Genomic DNA, 22,535 nt, shown 5'->3' with positions numbered 1-22,535 from the left:
TCGCCTTATATTGGAACTTTGCAGGTTCAAAACCCAATGGTATAGTTGTATAACTGGTAGGGGTCTGCCTAACCCCAGCTTGCCTTTAAAAAAAAAAACACTTTGCTGCGAAGTTCATATTGACATACGCCTGTGAGCAAGGAGGACAAATAGCTTGGGTTGGTGTTATATTGGATTGAATCTTTCGGGGAAGTTGGGAGTTTTGGCTTCTCTGTTTTTTGTGATTTGCCTCGGGTGGCATTTTTTGTTGTTTGTTTTTCATGTTGTCTTTCCTCTTAACAAAATTTTGTCAAAAAATAAAAGGGAAAAGAGAAAGGTAAAGATCAATAACCACATCCCAACCCAATTTACTTGATCTCCAATCTCCTCTTCCACCACCTCTCTTGACCTTGAATCCGCCTTCCAACATCTCTCTCTCTCTCTCTCTCTCTCTCTCTCTCTCTCTGGCCAACACACTTGCAAATAAGATCAGGTGAATTAACCATAGAGCTTATTAGCCTTGTAATCGGCAATAACACTTGAAAAATAAGATCAAGTGAATTGGACAAGGTTTATTAGCATCACCATCTGCGCTAATATACAACTGAACCAGAAGCATAGTACGTACAATCTAACACAATGGTTGCTAGTGATGAATAATGGCATTCCGATTGTTCTGTGTATAACTTCAGCGGCCCATTAAGTTGTATCCAATTCTGCAGCAGCTCGGATATATTCTTTTAAACTCCCAGCATCACGAACTCACAGGAGCTGAACCGCTGCGATTGCCGGTATCTTCTCCCGCAATTTCTGTGTTACGGCCACACGGACAGTCATAACCCCTGCAGCTGGCCCTGTTATTTTGATCTTCACAATTGGTTCCTCGATTTTAACAAGCTCAAGCCCACCACCACCAGTTCCCCCGAGATATGGTCTGATCTCTTCAAGTACCTGCATTGCAAACACATTCTTCTTGAGTGATGAAAATAGCAACCCATTATGCTTTCAGAATATCTCATACAATTTAGTTAACCTCAAAACAAATTCTCTTTGCTACAATATCAGAGCAGTGCTTTACATGATCCTCAGATATCATCAATACTAGCACCAAGTCCAGGAGAACTCAGATGCTCCATGGGGCAAATGAAGTTTGACATAGTTTAAGCTTCTCAGATACTAATCTAGGTCAGCTTGGTTCTCAAGCTTCCACATTTATGTTTTGCTTTATTATAAATAAACACAGGCCTAAAACCATGTGTTAAAAATATAAAAATGTAATTATATATAATATAATAATATATTTTTTATTATTTTATTTTTGTTTTTTATTTTTATCTAGTTTCATTTGAACTAGACTTTTAAACTAATCAAGATCCAACTAGATCTTGACTAGTTGTATAGCCATTGGAGCTAGTCCAATGGCTACAAATAGAGCCGTTGGATTAGCTCCATTAACTCTCTATGAAGAGCTCCTTAAGAGCTCTTCTCTCCCACTCTCTACTTGTATATAAATAAGGGTGATCCCCTCTCCTTTGTATCAATGCTTCTTAAGCATTTTCATATGAAATAAAAGTTTATTATTTTATCATTGTGTTATTCCTTTTATACCCCTGTTGGGGTTATGATTGTAGTGTCTTTAATAGACACCGATATAAGCATTTACGCTTTTGTGAAAGATTTTCATTTCCTTACATGGTATCAGAGCTTTAAAGCTTCTAGATCTTAAAGAATTTTCACCTCGTTTTTTGTAACGCTTTAGCAAAAGTTGATTATCTCTTTGTTCGTGATTCAAGTGCCCTTTTTTAAAGAAAGGAGACGTTTTGGAGGATCATTGGCTACTCATGATTGTGATTGTATTCTTGAACTTCCTTTTTTTTCTTTTTTTCTTTTCTCTCTTTTTTTCTTCACCTTTGTAAAAATGGATGACAATGATAAAGTCTACCATCATGCTTGTCAAATTAAATGATATTAATTATGTGACGTGGGCTTCAATCATGAAGCATCACATTTGAGGAAAGGGTTGTTGGGAATAGTAAACGGTTTCGATTCGAAACCTAAACTAATTCTTACAAAAATTAAAAATGAGAAAGATGTGCCTCTCACGGAAAGAGAGAAAAATAAAGTATTAGCCACTTATGAGAAAAAGCGGAAAGAATGGAAGATAGGACATGTCAAAATCATATCATGGCTAATTAATAGCGTTCACATCAAGAAATGCTCTAGTTTAGCCAAATTCGAACATGCCAATAAGGCTTGAGAATATCTTAGAAATATGTATTCTATTAAAGACATTGCATATGTATGCAATTTGTAGATAAAGTTCGGACTTTGACTCAAACAAATAAAAGTATTAAGGAATATTATAATGAGTTGTTCGAACTTTGAGAAGAGTTGGCTCTTCTTGAGCCAAAGTGGCATTGTTCCAAAGATATCGAGCTTCGCCAAAAACAACTCGATATAAAACATTTTTACCAATTCATAAAAGAAAAGTTTGAAATTAAAGAGAAGAGAAGGTCGATATGCTTGATATGGCATCACATCAAAGATCTTGTTAACACCATTGAGGCCGGAATTTGAAACAACCAAATCCGCCATTTTACATAAAAGAAAAGTTTTCTCTATTATTGACACCATTGAGGAGCTAACTATGGAGGAAAATAGGCTCAAGAAAAATACTTCAAAGAATAAAGACGATCTTGTTCTAGTCGTATCTAGACAGAAAAATTATATACGAGCTTATAAACTGCCTCATTTTGGTAGGTAAAATAATGGTTATGACAAAAGGAAAGTCATTTGCGACCATTGCCATGAATTGGGACATTATAGGCCTTAATGTCTTAAATTAAAGAGAAGAAGGTTGCATTCGTTGCTTCAATACAAGAATCAAAAGATCAGATCAATCAAGATGCACCCGTATCTATGGATCAATTAATGAAAATCTTTCAACCTCTTCTCAAAGGAGCATCTTCCTCAACTGAAGCCTCAACCAGAGTCGTTGTCTTATCTTTCTCCGATGCCGGTAACTTTCATTGGCTTCTTGACTCTGGTGTTTCTTTTTATATGACTCCAAACATCAATAATTTGTCTAAATGCCTTAACAATAACTCAAGTGTCTCAAATATTTTTACAACTGATGGTACATCTTTTGAAATAAAAAGAATAGAAAATTTTGAAAATCTTCAAAAATCCAAAAAATTCTTTATTCCAAAATTTAGATATATTCACAAACTAAATCTTAACATTTTATGTCTCTCAAATATCTGATTATGGGTGTAACATCTCCTTCTCTTTTCATGGTTCAGAATTGTCAGTCAGGGAAGCTGATTGGGGAAGGCCTTAGAAAAGGAAGATTCTATTAAATGGATTTTTTGAAATTACCCAAGAATACCTTTTGTTATAATGTTCAGAAACTCGAGTTGGATTTATGAAACAAAAGACTTGACCATTCTCATATATTTAAAATTCAACACTTTCCAAGTTTAGAAAAATTTTGTAATTCTGAAAGTTTTGCTTATAAAGATTGTATTCTTGGTAAAATAAAAGAATTATCATTTCATGATAAAACTTTTGTTTCATCTAGACCACTTTTAATACATTCGGATGTTTGGGGTCCTACACCAGACATATCAAAGAGCGAATATGCATATTATGTAATTTTTATTGATGACTTCTCTAGGCATACTTGGATTTACTTCCTTAAGCATAAATCCGAGGTTTTTTCATATTTTCAAACATTTCACAAAATGGCTAAAAAAAAATTTCTAAATGATATTTTCAATTTTTGCATTAATTCAGAGAAAAAAATTATTTCAAAAGAATTTAAAGACTCTCAATTTACATGGCATCATACAGCAAAGATCTTGTCTACACATACCACAACAAAATAGTCTGGTCGAACGAAAACATCGACACATTATGGAAACCACTAGGACTTTATTAATAGTAAATCAAGTTTCAAAAGAGTTTTGAGTAGAAGCAGCCCTAATTGCTACCTATCTCATTAACCAAATGTCATCTTCATTTTTGAAAAATATAACTCCAATTGAAAAACTTCTCAAATTATCTTCTGATTACTCTAGATTAAGAGTCTCTGGATGCAAATGTTTTGTTTTCATCAACAAGAATGATAAACTTTTATCCTGTGTCATTCCTTGTGTCTTCTTAGGTTATGCAGATAATAAAAAAAGTTATAGGTGTTTTGATTTTAAAAATAAAAAATTGTATTTATCAAGAAATATATCATTCTTGAAAAAGGAAAGTTTTTTTTTTGAAAAAAACAAGGAAGTAACCGAATATTCTTTTTTGATAGATTTGACTTCAAAATCTGATGGATGTGACTATGAACACAATTTAGACGATGGTCAAGGTACTATTGATTATGAACATAATGTTGCTAATGAAGAGCAAAACCATAGAGACACCAGTTTACAACACTTAAGACGTAGAGAATCCAATCTTTCATGTGCATAGAAAAATTACTCCGAAGCACAAACCAGAAGGTCATCCAGAATTTTTAAACCTCTCAAAAAATTTGTGTCCTAAAATCCTTTCCACCGACATATAAGGCATTTATTGCATTAATACACTCATATGTAGAACCTTCATCCTATACTTAAGCCAAAAACCATACAGAGTAGGTAGAAGCCATGAAGACAGAATTGAAAGCATTAGAAAGGTCTAACACTTGACTATTCAAGATATTTCACAAGAAAAAAAAACCTATAGGTTGTAGGTGAGCTTATAAAGTTAAAACCAAGAGTGACGGAACTCTTGAAATGTATAAAGCCAGATTAGTGGCCAAGGGGTATTCCCATGAGTATAGCATCGATTACGAAAAAAATTTTGCTTTAGTTGCCGAATAACCACCGTCATGACACTAATAGCCTTCGACTCTATTAGAAAATGGCTCATATTTCAAATGGATGTCAAAAATATTTTTCTCAATAAAAACCTAGTTGAAAAAGTTTATATGAAAGCATAACCTAATATTAATATCCCTAAGGGTAAAGTTCTTCGTTTAAAAAAGGCTCTTTATAGTCTTAAATAAGACCCAAAAGCCTGATATGACAGGTTTAGTCATGTTATGCATGATATTGGATTTAGAACTTGTTTGATCGACATTGCTTTATTTATTAAGATTTTTGATGCATGAATTATTATTATTCTTCTCTATGTGGATGACATGATCATCACTGAAGGCAATAAACAAGGAGTTGAAAACATTAAAAAGTTTCTTAAAAATTATTTTGAAATGACTGATTTAGTTTTATTGAGATATTTCTTAGGAAGTGAAGTTGCTTATTTCCCTCGAGGGTATTTATTATCGCAATCTAAATTTGATTTTGATATTGTTTTAAGGTCTGAAATTACAGATGATAAGAAAGTAGATACTCCAGAAGTTGTTAACATCAAAATGAAAATCGATGATGAAGAACCTCTTGATGATCACACTCCTTACAGACAACTTGTTGGAACACTTTCTTAGCTTTCCATTACTAGACCTGATAGCACACGTTGTACACACAGCTAGTCAGTTTCAGCACGCTCCCACTTTTGTTCACATGAGAGCAATTTTGCGTATTGTTAGATATATTAAGTCCTCAATTTCATGAGATTGCTTCTTGTCTGCTTAATCTTCATTAGATTTAATTGTTTATACTGATGTTGACTAGGGAGGTGATCCCAATAACATACACTCAACTATTAGTTTTTGTGTTTTCTTAGCTGAATCCTTGATTTCGTGGCAGTGTAAAAAGTAGCAGAAGGTCTTTCTTTCATCCACCGAAGCTGAATACCGAGCAATGGTCACTATGACGATAGAGGTAGTTTAACTCAAACGACTACTGGCTGACACGGGAGTTGAAATGACATAAACTTCAAGCATATGCTGTGACAACAAGAGTGTGATCTATATTGCCAGCAAATGAATATTTCATGAACACACCAAACATATTGAAATGGATTGTCACTGTGTCAGAGAGGAGTATCCACATGGAACCATTGATCTGTCATATATTACATCAAAATATCAATTAGCGGATTTCTTCACCAAACCTATCGCTGCTCCTAGATATCATTTTCTCCTAAACAAACTTTTGCTTATTTGTACCGTAAGTTTGAGGGAGAGTGTTAAAAATATAAAAATGTAATTATATATAATATAATAATATTTTATTTTATTTTATTTTATTTTATTTTATTTTTATCTAGTTCAATTTGAACTAAACTTTTAAACTAGTCAAGATCCAATTAGATCTTAACTAATTGTATAGCCGTTGGTGCTAGTCTAGCGGCTCTCTATTAAGATCTCCTTAAAAGCTCTTCTCTCCTACTCTCTCCTTGTATATAATAAATATGAGTGATCCCCTCTCCTTTGTATTAATGTTTTTTAAGCATTTTCATATGAAATAAAAGTTTATTATTTTATCTTTATGTTATTTCTTTTATACCTTTTTGTGGGTTATGATTGTAATGTCTTTAATAGACACCGATTAAAAGCATTTTCGCTTTCGTGGAAGATTCTCATTTCCTTACACTATGATCCAATCTTTGAATTTGATACGACAAACTTCGGGCATGGTTCTACCCAGCAATAGCAAATAATAATGGAACAATCCAAAATATAAATGCTATGCAGCCAGAATATATAATGTGCATGTGAGTGTGTGTGTGTGTGTGTGAGTGTGTGAGTGTGTGTGTGAGTGTGTGTGTGTGCGCGGGTGTGCGCATGCGATTATACGTGTATTACTTGGAGACACTGCCTTTACATCCATACCCCCATCCACATGGGCATATGATGTTGCAATCAATGTGTGCATCCAGCTGTCCGCTTAAGCGAACGGAGATAGCATTTGTAGACTGTAAATTGAACCTAGCTGTTTAACTCATCAGTTTGTAAACTTGAAAATTCACCATCCATGTGTAGAAAAAGCTTTTCATAAAACTCAACTTTTCCCCAAACAGAAGTTTGAAATAACAAAAAGGAAACTCCATTTTTTACATAGGAAAGTGTTAGCCAAGCTAACAAGCATTCAATAAGCATTTTCAAATAGCAATAAATTGTAGTTGCGCATGCACATGCACACACACATGGATAGACATGGTCTGTAAAGGTGTAAATATAAGTTAGAGCTATGGCAAGAACACTTTTGGAATCACACTAGCAGGTGAAAACCTATGAAAGTCAAAAGCACTAGGTGATGCCTGGGCACTAGCCCCTCGAAGAGTAGGCATTGCTTAGAAACCAAATAAGCATATTTTTTATAATAACAAGTTGTAGAAATAAAAGAATAAGCATATAAAAAAATGTTAAATCATGGCTAGATGCTAGATCGCAGGGCCAATACATGGGCCACCTAGGACTGCCTAGGCATACCTTCAAGTACACCATTTAAAATCTGAAGTTATTATCATAGTGAAAAAAATTCAAACATCATTTTATTGTAAAACATTTGTTCCACAAGAATAAGGTTTCAATCTCGTAGTGAATATGCCTAAATGATTTGATAAGTATGACAAAATAGTCACTGTCTTGCAACATCACATTTATCTAGAGTAACTTTATGTTCATGTTTGATAGTGTAATTTGAGATTTTAATAATCATTTGGATTTTGTTCATTACTTCCAGAAAAATACTGGGCTTTATTCACTTCATTTCTAATAAAGGTATGCTTCTAGATACAACCATGATGTATCATTTGTTTTGTATGTGCATGCCTGAACATATGAGAGAGAGAGAGAGGGAGAGATTATATCATGAATGTCTGCATGCTAGAACAAATAATTACCAGGAGCAAGAAGAAAGGTTTTCAAAAGAGTTCTGATAAATTACCTTCTCTATGTTCTCTTCATTTAACTCGAGACCTGTTTCTTCATCTGAAACTGGCTCAACAGCAACAATTTCTGGAATCTTTTCCATCAAGCGGCGTTCAATTCCCATCTTCATTGTCATTACAGAACTTGGACAAGAGCCACAAGCTCCTTGCAACTTCAACCTCACAACATTGCCATCTATCTCATGCAAAGCCACATTGCCCCCATCTGACATAAGATATGGTCGCACTTCATCCAATACAGATTCAATATTTTCAGCTGTAAGTGGCAATCCAACTGCAGAATCAGGTGTCACAACGGCCTTAATTTCTGCAAAAAGGAAGGGCCAAATCTAAGCTTTCACTAGTTATAACATAAAAGAAACAGGTAGACAAACAACAAGAAGCTTAAACAAAAGCATAAAATAGAATGACAAAAGCCAGATTAGCTAAATCAAACACGCATAACTATATTGTGATAAATTAAAAAGAAAATATGATATTAAAGATACATCTCATTAACTATGTTTTCATAGTTGAATATAATAGAACTCCTCATAAACATCTTCGATTTTGGCACACGTGTGCGCATGTGTATATATATGGTCATCCAAGTATAAACCTTTTGTACCAACTTTAGATGGATCAACCAACATAAAATTGCCAAACTACCCAACAAGGGGAGGCACTTTTGAAAATTTGTTGATCCTTTTAAAAGTCGCATTTACTCTTTATCAAACTAAAAGGACCAAATAACCTTCTTTTACTTTTTTAAAATCTTGTTTAACTTTTTTTTCTATTTATAACCTGAAGAAATGGCATCTGTCACGAAAACCTGGTCGTGCTGGCTCAGCCTGCCATACCTACGGTAAACAAATAATAATGTAAATTTTAAAAGTTGCACAACACTAAGGTGGTTTTGGTGATTTTATGCCAATTGAATACTCCTTCATACAAAAGGGTTTAAACTTAGATGAACCATATATATAGGGTTAATATTGGCTACTAATGAAGGTACCATAAGGAACTAATGAATAGAAATCACTCTTTTCTTCACAAATTTTCATTTTTTTGTAGATCAAATGTTACCGATGTGATCTACATGGTTTGTTTAGTAGGAAACTTGTTTTGAATCATGTGATTATGTCAAGTAATTAAGTTTTTAAAGGGGGCCAAAAATCAACGACCCACAATGCGCCAAAATTTTATAACTCAAAAGATCACATTTTTACATCAGAAAAACACAATCCAAGGCTTGACCCTTAGCAAACAAACTACGCCCAACACATCTATGTGGTTAGATTGAGTTGATACAACTTGCACATATGATTTTCAGCTCATTAGTTTCATACCTTCATTAGTAGCCAATATTTACCCATATCTATAGACATGAAACAGCATATCATCGGATGCCTCTAGCGTCGAACGAGATCAGACGCACGGCTGTGTGACCCACACGTCAGATTTTTTTCAAATTTTTAGCAGCGGTTCTGGACCGCCACTAAAAAGTGTTTTCATGAAAAACAAAATTGCAGATTTTGCATCAGATATATATATATATATATATATATATATATATATATAGAGAGAGAGAGAGAGAGAGTAGGTACTGTGTATGTACCACTGTCACCGATATATTGAAAATATCATGATATTTTAAAAATATCACCGATATTTGTAATTTCATCCTGTCCCAATGCACATATGCCATGTTTCAACTCAAATATGACAGGTTTCCTTGCAGCAAAATCAGCAGACACCCCTCTGGAACAACGACATGATTCGAGCTAGGGAGCGAAACCGCCCATACTTGCCGATAAAAAAGTCAAAAGACTACGAGTGGACAAGCCCTCGAAGGCACTGAGCACCAGTAATATAAAAGAAGCACGATGGAATGTTAAGGGGTGGAGCGATCGACTACCGGTATCAAGAGTCAACGGATCTGTTCTTGTGGCGGTTGACGGCCGATTGAAAATAAAAATGGAGCCTGATAAGCTCACATAACAACATTTTGATAGTGGGGCTATTGTTACGTGAGCTTATCAGGCTTTGTTTTCGTTTTCAATCGTCCATCAACCGCCATAAGAATAGATCCGTCGATTCTTGATACTTCCGTATGAATGTTCATACATGCACATTGTATATATGTATGTGTATGTATGTATGTATGAACATGTACTTTAGACTGAAAATGATGGAACTGATTAACAGAAGCTCAATAACTGACTATAGGCTTGTTGTCTTCTAAAAAGTTTGCTCTTGAATTTCAGATAGCATACTTAATATTTTTTATTCATATCTCTGACTAGGAACAAGATTGAATTTTGAGAAACCAAAATCTTGGATCGGCAATCTCAGAATTCTGACACTCATTTCGAAATCTAGTAATTTGAGATCAGAACCATAAAAAGGGCTGTAGTGGAAGAGATATGAATTCTAAATTAGATAACAAAAAGAGGGCATGCATCATTAAGCAAAGAAACTACTTCATAACATATTGTAATGAGATCTCCAAGAATCAAAGACAATGCCTACTAGGGCAAAAACACAACACAAACCACAAAGGGGAGGCTCTCAAGAGGCACAATGACACACACACAATATAAAATAAATTATTTTATTATCATAAAATGCATAAAGCATGCATACCTCAATGGGGACCAAGAGTCCCATATATATACACAAGAGAGAGGAGAGAAAGAGACCAGTTTGCCCTGGTCAATAAAAAAAATAAACCTAATACAATCTAATAATAAAAATAAGAGAAAATCTATATAAACACTAAATATAAAATATATATGTATTCAAATACATATATATGTGTATACATATTTGTACATATATGTATACATATTTGTACATATATGTACACATATACAAAAACATATATCTCTTGACACTCTCCATCAAACTTACGGTGAGATCACCAAAAGTTTATCAATGAGAAAACAGAATCTACAAGAAGGTAGCGCCTTGGTGAAAAAGTTTGTCAATTGATATTCAAAGGTTACGGAAGGCAATGATATGGTCTTCTTCGAGTACTCCTCTCGAACATAGTGAAAATCCATCTCAATGTGCTTAGTCCTCTCATAAAACATATGGTTACCAGCCATGTAAACTATTTTCTTGTTATGACAGAAAAGCTTTGAGGTCGATATTAAATGCAGCCTCATATCCTCAAGTAGCCGTCTTAACCAAACAACTTCTGATATAGTGGTAGCCATTGCTCAGTACTCATCTTCGATTGATGAAAGTGACTTTTTGCACTTTCATGACAAGAATGAGTCACCTAAAATTACACAAAAATCAGTAGTTGAGCGATGATAATTAGGATCCCCTTCCTAGTTTGAATCAAAGTACGCAACTAAATCAAGGAAAGAAGATGGTAAAAATATTCCTTTAGAAGATATTTTTTTAATATATTTAATTATCCTTATAACAACTCTCATATGCACAAGAGTTGGTGAGTGTTGAAATTGACTTGCGGTATGAACTGCATGAGAAATATCAAGTTGGGTGATAGACAAATATGTGACAGCTCCAATCATCTGATGATACAGTGTGGGATCCTTCAGAGGTGTTCTATCATCAATCTTAATTTTTGCATTTATCACTTTGAGTGTTAACTGTTTTCTCATCATTAATTTCAGACATGTCAATGATCTTAGTTGCAAATTTAGTTTGGGTCAATAAGTACCCACGAGGTGAGTATGTTACTTCAATACCAAGAAAATATGTAAAAAATTCGAGATCAGTTATTTCAAAACTATTTTTGATTAATATGACTAACTCCTTGTTTGTCTCTACCTGTGATGATTATGTCATCTACATACAAAAGTAAAATGATGATATCTTCATTAGATATCTTAACAAATAAAGCAATGTCAATATAACATGATCTATAACCAAGATTTAACGTGACAATATTGAATTTATCATATCAGTCTTTAGGAGTCTACTTTCAACCATATAAAGCTTTCCTCTGATAGAGAATGTAACCAGGTGGAACCTCAAGACCCGGAGGCGGATCCATATAGACTTTTTACAAATCTTCATTTCAAAAGCAATTTTCACATCCATTTGATATATAGGCCAACCATTAATGTATAGGAAAGGCAGTGGACCAAGGGGAAATGGGGCCCTGCCTTGCCCCGTTTGAATCGGGGATGGAGGACATGAAACGAGGATGGAGGCGAAGATGAAGGTTAAAATCAAAATGCATACAAGGATGGAGGCGAGGATGGACTTACGCTTTCCCCCGCCCCGCCCTACCCCTCTCTGTCCCCGTCCCCGTCCCCGTCCCCGACCTGATCCTTGGCTTTCCCTGCCCAGTCCTTCTTTGGGGATGGCAATGGACCGAGGGGAAACGGGGCCATGCCCCACCTTGCCCCGTTTGGACCGAGGATGGAGGTGGGGATGAAGGTTAAAATCCAAACCCGTGCGGAGATGGAGGTCTGAATTTTGAGACAGGGCGAGGTGGAGACCTTGTCCCCTGCCCCCGCCCCAGTCCACTGCCATCCCTACTAATGTAAGATAGGTCTATGAGGGTCCTAACAGTGGTCATTCTTGCTAAGGGGCAAAAGTTTCATCATAGTCTATGACTTATTCTTGAGTATCTCCCTTGGCAACTATATGGCTTTATGTCTTTCTAATGTCCCATCACTTTTGCTTTTGACCTTATATACCCATCTACATCCTATTGGATTTTTCCCATTTGGTAATTTCGCAATATCTCAAGTCTTGGATTTTTCTAAAAGCTTTCAGTTAAATCTACATGGCTTCGACCCACTCCTGATGATCCTTAGCTTGACTATAAGCATTGGGTATATGCGAGCTAAGAGAAAGATTCATAGGATACAAATCTATCAGGAGGTCAAGAAATTCTAGTAGATCTCTAAAGGTTGGAAGTTTTATTTTATTCTATTTGAATGAATCATTCAAAAGCACTAGGTTGGTTCTCAATGGTTCTTCTAGAATAAGTGAGGATAGGAGGTTCAACTTTGGAAATGACATTCTCATTATGGTTATCATGGATATCTAATAGAGGTTCCAAATTGGTAACATTCTCTTCTTGATCAAGCACATCAAGATCATTATCAACATTTTCTTTAGGCAAGAAATCCAAAAAAAATGAGTATTCATTATCTTTCTTAGGCATACCTTTTCAATAAAATAAATATTTCTTGAAACATATAATTTATTATTTTTAACATCATAACACCTAAATCCTTTTTTATTCTCATCATAACCAATAAAAACACAAAGAATGACTTTTAGTGAGAGTTTTCTCTTCTTTTATTCAAAACAAAACATTTACAATAAAAAACTCTTAACCTATAATCTGGTTGAAGACCAAAAAGTTTTTCAACAAGAGAAGTTTTTTAGGGAAGAGGAATGCACTCGATTTATGAGATAAATGGCAGTGAGGGCAACCTCGACCCACAAATATTTTGGAACATTGTTTGGGATCAAAAGGGTTCTAGCAATTTCGATAATGTGTCTATCTCGCCTTTCTGCTAAACCATTTTGTTGAGGTGTATTAGGACAAGACCTTTTATGAAAAGTATCATTTAACTCAACATAATTTTTTAAATTATTTAAAACATAATCTCCCCATGAATCGGTTCAAAAAATAAATATGTTAGAATTAAATTGATTTTTGAACATAGCATGAAAAATTTTTAAATAATAGAAAGCTTCTAACTTATGCTTAAGAAAATAAATCCATGTATATCGAGACAAATTATTCATAAATATAATATAATAAGAGAAACCACCATTTGAGGCAATAGGAGCGAGACTCCAAACATCTTAGTGCACCAATTCAAAAGACCAGGAAGAAATGAAATTGTGTTTAGCAAAATGAAGAGATTTCATTTTTTCAAGTATGCAATCAACACAGTTAAGATGTTCATTATTACAAAAAAAATCCAAACAAGGAAAATATGAGACTTTAGATACACAAGGATGACCCAAACATTTATGCCAAAGTTCACAATCACTATGTTTAGCAATATTACATTTTTTTTTATAAGTCAATAAAGTCCATGTAGTAGAGGCTTCCTTCTCTATGAACTTGCCCAATCTGCTTTCTCGATCAGCAATCTTGCACCCAACAACCACTCGGTGGGAAGGAAACATCACACCCATGGTCAAAAATTGAGAAACAGAAAGAAGGTTTAAACTTAGTTTTAAAATATGCCTAAAAAAAATTAACAGTTTTATCAATGTTTATAATCTTTTATGTTTAAAGAAGTTCCATCAGCCGTGGAGACAAAAAAAACATATAAATTGGTGCAACAATCGGAAAGGAGATCAACATTTGGGATCATATAGAAAGATGCTCCAGAATCCAAAGAGTCAAGAATTCATATCAGGAGGGGAAGAAGTGGAGACTGCGGCACTGGTAGTAGTAGATGAAGCTTTAATGAACTATTGAAGAGCCTCTACCAATTGAGACAAGGAGAGAGATTTGATGGTTTTTGAACTATTATCGAAATCACTATTTCGTCCTTCTTGGGAAGGAACCAAAGCCCACACTTTTCGTCCACCTTTATCTTAGGGAAATATGGTTTGATGTGTCTCAGTTCTCTACAAAAATGGCAAATAATCTTTTTCTTCTCATCACTATCTTGTTGGGAAGGAACCGAGGTTTGTAGGCTTTAATTTTGGAACCAAGCCAAGGTACGACAGCACAGTTTCCTGCTCCATAGAAGACTTGAGCTTTGTTTCCTCCATACTTGTCACATAGACAAGTCTAACAAGCAATGGTACCCATGTCGACACGGCCCGACACAAGCATGGGTATCGTACACAACACAGGTACATGTTGGTTCAAATCGAGTCCAACCTTGATCCAACCCAATTAACAATTTTTTTACTTTTGACCTATGATAATGTGGTTGAGGTCCGTAGGAAGGGTGATAGGATTTTACTTATTAAATTAGTATTAGGTACGGATATTATTAATATTATTAGTGTTTATGCACTTCAAGTAGGTTTAGATGATTCCATTAAGCGTCAATTTTGGAAAGATTTAGATGGAATAGTACAAGGGATATCTTATGGAGAAACGTTTTTCATCGACGATGACCTTAATGGACATGTAGGCATTAGTAGGGATGGATTTGAGAGTATCCATGGAGGCTATGGTATAGGAAAAAGAAACGAAAGTGGAGAAAGGATTTTAGATTTTGGTTTGTCCTATGATATGATCTTAGCAAACACTTGGTTTAGGAAAAGGGAGTCTCACCTAGTAACATTTAAAAGTGGGGTTAATACGAGTCAGATAGATTTTTTCCTACTTAGAAAGAGAGATAGGGGTTGTTGCATCGATTGTAAGGTTATACCGGGAGAAAGTGTAGCTACAGAACATAGAGTCTTAATTTTAGATCTTAGAATTAGACAATGCCGCAAAAGGGATAGACATAAGATAGATCCTAGAATTAAGTGGTGGGCACTAAAAGGAGCTAAACAAGGAATGTTTGTAGAATAGGTAGTTAAGGAAGTTGATTGGTGTCTCGAGGAGGATTCAGAATCAATGTAGAATAAGATAGCGGGTGGCATGAGAAAGGTGGCTAAGGAGGTATTGGGTGAGTCTAAAGGCGATACACCGCTAGGTAAGGATATATCATGGTGGAATGAGGAAGTCAAATTAGCTATTAAGGTTAAAAGAGAGTGTTATAGAAATCTAAGTAAGAGTCGTGATAATGAGAATTTGGAGAAGTATATGATAGCAAAGAAGAAAGCTAAAAAAGTAGTTCGAAACGCGAGGGATAAGGTATATAAAGAGGTTTATAACAAGTTAGATACCAAAGAGGGCGAGAAGGATATTTATAGGCTTGCAAAGATGAGAGATAGGAAATCGAAGGATCTTGTATGGTTAGATGTATCAAAGATGAAACGCAAAGGGTTTTAGTCAAAGATGAGGAGATTAAGGAGATATGGAAAGATTATTTTGATAAGTTATTTAATGAAAGTCATGCTCAGGATCTTGGAGACTTCTCCATTCCTTTTCATGAGATGAATCGTGACTTCATGCGCAAGATTCAAAAGAAAGAAATTACAGAGGCTTTGAAGAAAATGAAATCAAGAAGGGCAATTGGCCCAGATAGTATACCTATCGAGGCTTGGAAATACTTGGGAGGAAAGGTTTAGAATGGTTGACAAATCTTTTTAATAAGATTTGGTGGACAAATAAGATGCCTAATGAGTGGAGGAAGAGTACTTTGGTGCCTCTATATAAGAATAAGGGTGATATACAAGATTGCACAAACTATCGTGGTATAAAACTCATGAGTCATACTATGAAACTTTGGGAGAGGGTGATTGAGTCTAGGTTGAGGAAGGTTGTCATGATATCGGAGAATCAATTTGGTTTTATGCCTGGAAGATCAACTATGGAAGTTATACATCTTCTTAGACAACTTATTGAGAGAAATAGAGAGAGGAACAAAGATTTGCATATGGTTTTTATTGATTTGGAGAAGGCATACGATAGAGTAGCTAGGAACGTTCTCTGGTGGACAATGATAAAAAAAGGTGTTTCTCTCAAGTACATTAGTATAATTAAAGATATGTATGAAGGAGTAGTAACCAATGTTCACACTTGTGGAGGGGTGACAACCAATTTTCCTATAACGATTGGGTTACATCAAGGATCTGCTTTAAGCCCTTTCCTATTTGCTATAGTGATGGATGAGCTTACGAGATCAATTCAAGAAAATGTGTCGCGGTGTATGTTGTTTGCTGATGATATTGTTTTGATTGATGAGTCTAGAGTTGGGGTTAATGCTAAGTTAGAATTATGGAGACAGACATTGGAAGCAAGAGGTTTAAGTTGAGTAAGACAGAATATATGGAATGTTGGTTTAGTAAGCAACGAAGTAGTGATGAGAGTGTAGTGAAGCGTGGTGAGCAAGAAATACTGGTGGATGATTGTTTCAAATATTTGGGATCTATCATTCAAAAGTATAGAGAAATTGATGGAGATGTAAATCATAGGATAAAGGTTGGGTGGATGAAATGGAAAAGTGCAACTGGAGTGTTGTGCGATCGTAGAATGCCATTGCGGTTGAAGGGAAAGTTTTATAGGACGACTATTAGGCCCGCTTTACTATATGGTACGGAATGTTGGGCTGCCAAGAGACATCATATTCAAAAAATGAGTGTAGCTGAGATGCGTATGCTTAGATGGATGTGTGGAAATACAATAAAAGATAAGATTCAGAACGAGGAGATACGTAAGAAGGTAGGCGTTGCATCCATTGAAAATAAGATGAGAGAGAATCGTTTACGGTGGTTTGGACATATTCGACGAAGGCCTAATGATGCTCTAGTTAGAAGGATGGAGAAATGGGAAAATATATTAGTTAAAAGAGGTCGGGGTAGGCCTAGGAAAACTTGGATGGAGATGATAGGAAAGGATATGAATGCTTTGAACCTCACCGAGGACATGGCATTGGATAGAAATGATTGGAGGAGAAGGATTCATGTGGAAGACCCATAATGATCTTCTTTGTTGGTTCATATCGCCGACCCCAATTGTTTTGGGATGAAGGCGTAGTAGTTGTTGTTTACTTTTGACCTGAGGTCAAAGGGCAAGGAGGAGGAAGAATAAGAAAAAAGATGAGAGAGAGAGAGAGTACCGAATCTTCTTCCTTAACATGCTCCTCTTCTTCTTCTGCACATCTTCCAGAGAGAGAGGGGACGAAAGACTCCTTTCGTTCCCCCACCCTCCTTTTTATTAAAAAAAATCAAATCCCTCCCCTTCTTTTTACAAATTTCATTCAACCCCTTACCATTTAAAAAAAAAAATCTATTCAAGGGCTTTTGTTTTTAAATTTCTAATGAATCCTAATGCACAGCTACACTTGATCCATACCCAAACTCTCTCTTTCTATATATACTATGAGCACTTGAAATTGCAATGTCACACACGAGCACCACAAGCACTTGAACATACTATCACTGATTCATACACGAGGCCAACTATCATCGAATTCACACTTGAATCATCGTATCCTCACCTTTTGAATTTGCAATGCCATACCCTTCATACCCATACCCGTACCCTATGTCACATGGGTGGGGGTGCGGGTGCAACGCAATTTCAAAAATTTTGGGCACGGGGACTCGGTTATATATATATATATATATATATATATATATATATATATATATATATATATATATATATATATATATATATAAAGATCAATTTTTTTTTAGTTTTTTGCCTTAAAATGGACAAAAATAGACTCGGTCAAAGTTAATCGAGTCCAAAACATGGATGGACTCGGCCTCGGTGTATTGACTGAGTCAGACTCTTCGTTGACTGTGTCTGCACCCGTGTCGACGCAGGTGCATCGACCTTCAAGTCGAGTCTGTGTGACTTAGCCCGTACCCATGTGACATAGCTCCATACACACTTCCGCTAAAATTTCATGTAGTGAGAGAGTCTCATGAGCCTCATGTCTATGTATAATGGTTATACACACTTGTTCATATTCGGGTCTCAATCCCTTCATAAATTGGAAGAATTGTTCTTTTTTAACATGCTTCTTTCATTGCTTGGCATCATTAGGCATAGCACATATATGATCGTTCCTAGCCATCTGATGCAGAGCAGGATCGACCCAGATCCATACCGCCTGACCCAGGCAGGAGACCAGACCTGCACGATGGGATCGAGGATCGGACACAAGTAGTGGATCCGATCCGGATCACGGTACCAAGACGCAGGGGCAATGAATCCCTGCGTACCTATTCTAGGCGAGCACAGGCCCAGACGACACAGGACCAGCAGCAACATGAAAACGACTCGGGTCCCGGACTGGACCTGAGACCCAGATCCGCCAGCAACCTTTAAAACCCTCTCCTAGGGTTACGTGCGGCAGACTTGATGGAAGATTTGCAGCAGCCTTTTTTTCCTGAATTGTTTTCTTTTAGCAGTTTTCCCTTTTAGCTTCTTTATTCTTTCCCTTTGATTATTCCTTTGTTAAACTTTGTTCCCCTTGTTTGATTGATGACTATCCTGAAAATATAAATAAATATCATTGTTCGGTGGGTATTCTTCTTACCTTTTCTGCACATCGCACGACCGTGAGGGTCGTGCCTTCATCAGTCGTCGTCAAGAACGCAGAAGCCTATCCTTCTCGTTGCATCACCATCTCATCCCATAATCTTTTTAATTTGTCATAGTATTCTCTCATAGATTTATTATCTTGCTTGCATGAGTGAATCTTGACTCAAAGTTCCCACAAATAGGCGGCATCCTTTTAAGTGTACATTTCCTTTAGAAAGGTTTATGCTTTATCGGCCTTTCAAAGCTCAAAATGATATCACATGGATCTTGGCCCATGCTATTCATGAACCATTAGAAGACCTTAGCATGGCTCACTTCCCAATCTCTCAGAGGCTTTCTGCTAATCGGACATAGCCTTCTTCTTGTCACCATCTTTTAGGGCTTCCTCCACTCCATTCACATTCTTGGTAAAAACGAGTTGAGGTTCCGGAGTGGAATCATCCACTAAGTGCTATAGTTCTTTTTCAACAAAGAAGTGCCTCATCGTTGTGGCCCACCTATTGTAGTTTTCATTGAACTTGATGGAGACAATGGTGACAACCTCCTTCTCGGCCATGGAGATGAAAAAAGAATAGAGAGAGAGAGAGAAGAAGGATGAAGGATGCACGGACAAGAATGATATTACAAACACACGAGCACTTGAAAATGTAGAGGCCACCAATTCTTGATCACAAATGCAAGAATAAGGTCCCAAGAGCCAATGACTCTATACCATGTAATGAGATCTCCAAGAATCAAAGACAATGCCTACTAGGGTAAAAACACAACACAACCCAAAAAGACAAGACTCTCAAGAAGCACAATGGCACACACACACAATATAAAATAAATTATTTTATTATCATAAAATGCATAAAACATGCATACCTCAATGGGGGCCAATAGTCCCATATATATACACAAGAGAGAAACCCCCAATGGCTAGCTGGTCAAAATTACCAGTTTTCTCTAGTCAATACAAAAAAAAAACAAAAAAACATAAATAAAACAAAAATAAACCTAATATAATCTAATAATAAAAATATAAGAATATATATACTAAATATAAAATACATATATATATATATATATGTGTGTGTGTGTATACATATTTGTATATATATATGTGTACACATGTACAAAAACATATATCTCTTAACGCATATCACTCTTGGAATAATGCTTCCAGAATATGTGATTAACTGCATCGTTCAACAAATTATATTAACATAAATTCCATGAAATAATCTCACTCCTGCACAGGATATCAAAGATGGAGAAGCATATGTAGACATGCACACATGCATATACACAGGCAAAAATTTGATTGTTCTTTTACAGTATTTTCATTTCCACTTAGATTTATGCAAAAAATATTGAGAAAGAGAAGGTATCAGAAGGAGAAAGAAAATAGTAAAGAAAAATAAACTGCAAAACTAAAGGCATCTGGAATGGCAAAATGACACATCAAAACAATCACAGAGAAAAAGATAATTCCCAAAGTTGTTGCCTTTATTGTTGAAGTGGTTCACTAAAGGCTAAACTGTCACGAAATACAAGATGATGAGGAAACTTGATCACAAATCTTATACAAAGATGCAACACCTCTGACTGCACATAGGAATTTTATCCAGCATCGGCAATTGAAAATTGAGAAACCAATGAAATATTAACTAACATAGTCATTCCCGTATAACAATTACAGTTTGAAAAACTAAATTCAAAGAGTCACTTTATAGATATTAGAATTTTAATCAGAAGACATGAACAAATAAAAGCTGATGATCCAGCCACAGATGGTCAAATTTGAGTGAACCACTGAACCAAAAAATTTGAAGAAATGAAATGAAGGTAGATGCTTTCAACTCATCCAATTCAACCAAATAAATACTTGATGGCTTCAGCCTGATTGTAATTTTCTTCAAAAGTTGAATCATTTAAACATTGATTCTATTCAAATTGTCATAAGTTGTTCAATTTAAAATGAATTTCACAATGCTATGCATAACATCCTTCACCACAAGCTCAATAATAACAGCCATCCCAAATTAGCAATACATTGACAATTTGGGGAAAACAATACAAATTGATAGAAACACAATAAAGCTGCAGAGCATAAAAATTCTCTCACGATGAAAAAGCGAGGATCCCTACATAAAGAGGAGAATTTTTCTTAGTAGGGAACTCTCCTTTATTAATTATTAGTTCACCGTTATATTTATAGCAGTACGCTCGATCACAAAACAACGTTAGGAATGAAACAGAAACTATCAAAACATGTTGAAGTATTGATTGATCCTATAAGACACCAAAAGGTAACCAAAGTTCAAATCTGTTGAAGGAAACATTTAGGAGGAATAAACAAATAAGCTTAAGAGTAACTCCTAGCTGGAGGCACCAGTAGTGAGTAATTGAATATAGTCCTACTGAGGTTCCTACCCTGCATTCATAGCACAAAATAAACTTTTTTTCAAGCTGAGTAGTAGTTTTTTCTTTCCCCTTTCATATAATATTCACGTTAGGCAATACCATCACTTAGGAGGCTCTTAATATTATCCTTCGTTGAACAATCCTTCGTTGGTGTTCAAGGAAAATTAGACAAATCAACAATTCCTAAAAATAGCCAAAAACGATAAATTTGAAAGCAAACTCCCCAAAAAAATAAATACCCAATTAAGAATAAGAATAAAAGTCAAAGATATTCACCAGATGAAACACAGTCGTCTCAGAAAAATACACAAAAAGGCAAGAACAAGAGGGAAAAGGAATTACCACACCGCCTTCGAACTGTGACAGAATGGAAACGACAGTGTTGATTTGGAATCACGAATCCCTTCGGTCTACGAAAAAGCCCCAAGCTCGACCTCTGCAAATGCAATTCCAGGAAAGACTGAGCCAAAGATAGAAAAGAAGAACTCGGAGAACAAGTTTCATTTTTTCCATGAGAGAGAGAAAGAGTTTTGAGAGAGCGAGACCTTGACGAGAGGGAGAGAGGCAGCAACAGAAGAGGAAGAGGCCTCGAGGGCTTGCTGAGCCCTGCAGGAAGAGGGTGCCGCCATAGCCATCAACTGCACCTACCCAACACAGGCGGCAATCATCTCTCTCTCTCTGAAGCTTTTTTTCCTAGCCTTTCGATTTTTAGACTTTCTTCTCCCAAATTGTGTGAAAGGAAAATATGAACATGGGACAGACTTTGGCTCGTTTTTTGGGACTCTCTCCCAAGTTGTGTGAAAGGACTGAATGTGAAGATGGGACCGACTTTGTTGTACCAAGTTCAGACCCGAGATCCAATTTGTGCTTATGAAACAACCTAATTTCATTTGGATCTGAATAGTACAAAGATGGTATAGATTCAATCTGCACTGCAAAGTTCTTATGGCGCATGCCCCGCGGTGCAATGTCAATACACACTTTTAGAGTACGTTTGGTTGTGTTTTTGAAAAGTGAAAATATTATTCAAAACATATTCACTTTTAAAATCTTATGAGATTTATGTTTGGTAGAATCACATGAGATGCAACCGAACGTAGCTGTTGTACCTGATCGCCCTCATCATTCCTTTGGGCCCCACAACTGATAGGCCATATCCCGCGTTACAAAAAGAACAAGGACGGGAGAACAAAAGGTTTAAAAAAAATTGGGCCATTCACCCCCCAACCTTTATCTCTCGCCGCCTCTC

At 35.8% G+C, this 22,535-nt stretch overlaps 1 protein-coding gene across 1 annotated transcript; it reads right to left on the bottom strand.

Annotated features, from left to right (window-relative positions):
• Positions 1 to 456: 456 nt before the first annotated feature.
• On the bottom strand, positions 457 to 22,020 carry LOC149817133 (nifU-like protein 2, chloroplastic). The gene is made up of 4 exons (XM_089987877.1): positions 21,832 to 22,020; positions 21,629 to 21,722; positions 7,812 to 8,122; positions 457 to 930 (listed from the first exon to the last, which is right to left on the bottom strand). Exons 1-4 carry the CDS (start codon positions 21,919 to 21,921, stop codon positions 742 to 744), a joined length of 684 nt encoding a protein of 227 aa, XP_089844003.1. The 5' UTR covers positions 21,922 to 22,020; the 3' UTR covers positions 457 to 741.
• Positions 22,021 to 22,535: the final 515 nt, after the last annotated feature.

Source organism: Nuphar pumila, chromosome 14 (genome assembly GCF_984573655.1).
Source record: "Nuphar pumila chromosome 14, dmNupPumi1.hap1.1, whole genome shotgun sequence".
Taxonomy (NCBI): Eukaryota; Viridiplantae; Streptophyta; class Magnoliopsida; order Nymphaeales; family Nymphaeaceae; genus Nuphar; species Nuphar pumila.
Note: the sequence above shows the minus strand (reverse complement) of the source record. Positions and strands in the feature narration are given on the sequence as shown.

What these genes read in the sequence shown, in the direction of transcription:
- LOC149817133 (XM_089987877.1), bottom strand. Translation starts at nt 21,921, where the DNA reads ATGGCTATGGCGGCACCCTCTTCCTGCAGGGCTCAGCAAGCCCTCGAG. An exon ending in CCTCTCTCCCTCTCGTCAAG is followed by an intron (nt 21,723 to 21,831) that starts GTCTCGCTCTCT and finishes TTGCATTTGCAG; the next exon opens with AGGTCGAGCTTGGGGCTTTT. An exon ending in ATGAAGAGAACATAGAGAAG is followed by an intron (nt 931 to 7,811) that starts GTAATTTATCAG and finishes TTTGCAATGCAG; the next exon opens with GTACTTGAAGAGATCAGACC.